We start from the raw sequence: 2,628 nt of genomic DNA on the forward strand, positions 1-2,628 counted from the left end.
GGGGGGGTGGGGGGGCTCCTGTGTCCTTGGAGCAGGTTCAGGTCTGACAGATGGTCCTATAATCTAAAAGAGACTCTGCTGAACCTTGTTCAGTCTGTTTCGGAGAGTCTGCATACAGATCGGGGTTTTCCTGACTGATGCCGAGAAAAAAAAGATGCCCCCCCCTTACACCCCCCTTCACAGAGTCCTGATGTGGAGTCATTCATATCCATATTCCACATGACCCAGTTCCGGGCTTTATGCACTGGGAACCTCGTCCCCTTTTCCGGCACTGCTATGAATCTCATATTTGCTCCTCTCTCCTCCTCAGTACCCCGAAGCCCAGAAACAGACCTCCATCACCGGCTGCCCCCAAAAGCCGGCCCCTGTCCCCCCTGGTGCCAGCGGCAGCCTCCAAGACCCCGATAGGCAAGAGGACCCCTCCCCCTGGCACCAAGACGCGACCCAAACGGGCCCAGACGCCCGCCAGGGTCCAGCCGCAGACGGTCACTGCGGTCACCGTGGAAACAGGCCACGACCCCCAGCAGCCCAACACCCCAGAGGAGAAAAAGAGTGAGTGTTGTCGCTATGGAGACAATATCCAAGCTTCAAGGTGACCTGGACACACACACACGCACACATCAATGTGTGTGTGTGTGTGTGTGTGTGTGCAGACATAAATACTGTGAATGAATCATTCATCAAAAATAAGAGTGAAAACATAATACTTAATTTGATTAAAGATTTCAGTAAATAAATCAGTCAAACCATATTTATATAACACCTTTCAATTATTTAGCATTTACACCAACATTATAATGTGTTATAACTGATGTATTAAATGTTTCCATGCTGCTTATTAATGTTTAATAATATTAATGACATATACTGATGAATGATACAGAAAAGGAGGTTTTTAATTAACTTGTTACACAACTCTTATTGTGAAAAGCACAAAGATCAGTTTTTCACTACATGCTGATATAAATTTAAGAAACATCAGTTTTAGTTTTTATTTATTTTAAATCTCTGACTTTATGATCAAAACTGTGTCCAGTTCATCTCCACAGTTTCATATTAATTAGTTAGTCTAATTCATTAATTAGTCTGTTTTGTTTCAATGAACTTGTGTTGGTGATCATGACGATGGTTGTGTGACGACAGTGTTGTGTGTGAATGTATTGACTGCTACCCTCTGGGGACAGCCTCTGGACAGTTTACTGAATATTGATTATTGGTTATTTATTTCTGTCAGCGGTGATGGTTCGTCACCTCAGTCTTAAACCTTGTGGTTCCTCTGTCGTCTCTCTCATAGACTCCAGTAACGTTCCCGCCATCGTGGTTTCCTCTGCTCCGGTGACTCCTCCCTCCCTCAGCCTCGTATCAGCTGTTTCTCCTGCTGTGACGAGCTCAGCTGTTGCTCCTGCAGCAGCCTCCTCCAGTAATCCAGCTCCTGCTGCTACACCCGCTGCCTCCACCTCCACCACTGCCCCGGCTGCACTGCCCAGCAAACCGTCAGCAGGCACCAACGACCCGGAGGAGGCGGCTCGAGTCCTGGCAGAGAAACGTCGACAAGCCCGAGAGCAGCGGGAGAGAGAGGAGCAGGAGCGTCTGGAGCAGGAGCACAGGAACAGGTCAGACCCACTGTCTGTATCTGTATCAATATCAATATTGATCATATATCATCAGAGTGTGTGAACAGCGTCAGATAGTTTCATCTTTATAACAGTGAAATTGAAGGAAGGAGGATTTGAGGAAATAACAGAAACACAATATTATGTGAGTCACTACAACATCTTCTCAATGTCACACTGCAGGTTTATCCTGGTAGTTACCTCATTGATATTATTTATTTATTTATTAATGTTTGATTTCACACGTCCTTTTTTTCTGATCAGTTCTTTTAAGTTTCCTGGAAAGAGTTTTAACACCTGTCAGTGAATATAGGACGAACTTCCATGAAAAACGCCTCCATTTAAACACAAATAAATAAATAAACCAGATGAATGATTTTAATTCAGTTTTTACTGGAACCTTTTTCATTGTCATTTATTAATTCTGCTGCCAAATTTCATGTTTTTTCAAGTTCATCTGACCTGTTACTCTAGTCAGTGGGACAAGGGTCATAGTGTAGTGAAGTATGAGGTCGTTCTCAGGTTTAAAACCCACAAACTGCAGATAATATGAGTAGGGTTAGGAAACATACTGCATGTGTAACATTTTGTATATACATGTCTTCAGGCTCCTGCGGGAGGAGGCGATGGCCCGGGAGGCTGAGGAGAGGAAGCACAGAGAGGAGGAGGCTCGGTTCATGGCCGAGCAGCAGCGTCTGAGGGACGAAGCCCAGAGAGCTGAGGAGGAGAAGGAGGCGCAGGAGAGAGCAAAGGCCGAGCAGGAGGAGAACGAGCGGCTGCAGAGACAGGTCAGAGACCAGGAGCCTGAAAACCTGCTGGAGGTTGACTTCAACTAAATGATAATCTATTGAAAACTGCTTCAACACACTGCTGAGAATCCAGTGGGAATCAAACCCCTCAACCCTGCACTGAATCATCCTGTCATCAGTGACATCATCACTTCCTGTTAACTGTAAATATCCATTAACCAGCACGGGTCTCCGTGATCCACATGCAGTAAACCCATTCAGCAGAT

The 2,628-nt window shown here is 45.5% G+C and overlaps 1 protein-coding gene across 6 annotated transcripts in view; it reads left to right on the forward strand.

Annotated features, from left to right (window-relative positions):
• The window catches only part of LOC111658001 (uncharacterized), a 37,104-nt gene that overhangs the window by 30,456 nt on the left and 4,020 nt on the right, over nucleotides 1-2,628 (forward strand). For all 6 annotated transcript variants that reach the window (XM_023410363.1, XM_023410365.1, XM_023410366.1 and 3 more), the window contains 3 exons: nucleotides 311-552; nucleotides 1,295-1,613; nucleotides 2,221-2,401. In XM_023410363.1, the coding sequence (XP_023266131.1) occupies nucleotides 311-552; nucleotides 1,295-1,613; nucleotides 2,221-2,401 (742 nt within the window). The remainder of the gene's footprint in view (nucleotides 1-310; nucleotides 553-1,294; nucleotides 1,614-2,220; nucleotides 2,402-2,628) is intronic.

This window comes from Seriola lalandi, unplaced genomic scaffold, assembly GCF_002814215.2.
Source record: "Seriola lalandi dorsalis isolate HSWRI2012SDOR001 ecotype SW California unplaced genomic scaffold, Sedor1 jcf7180002054424, whole genome shotgun sequence".
NCBI classification, from domain to species: Eukaryota; Metazoa; Chordata; class Actinopteri; order Carangiformes; family Carangidae; genus Seriola; species Seriola lalandi.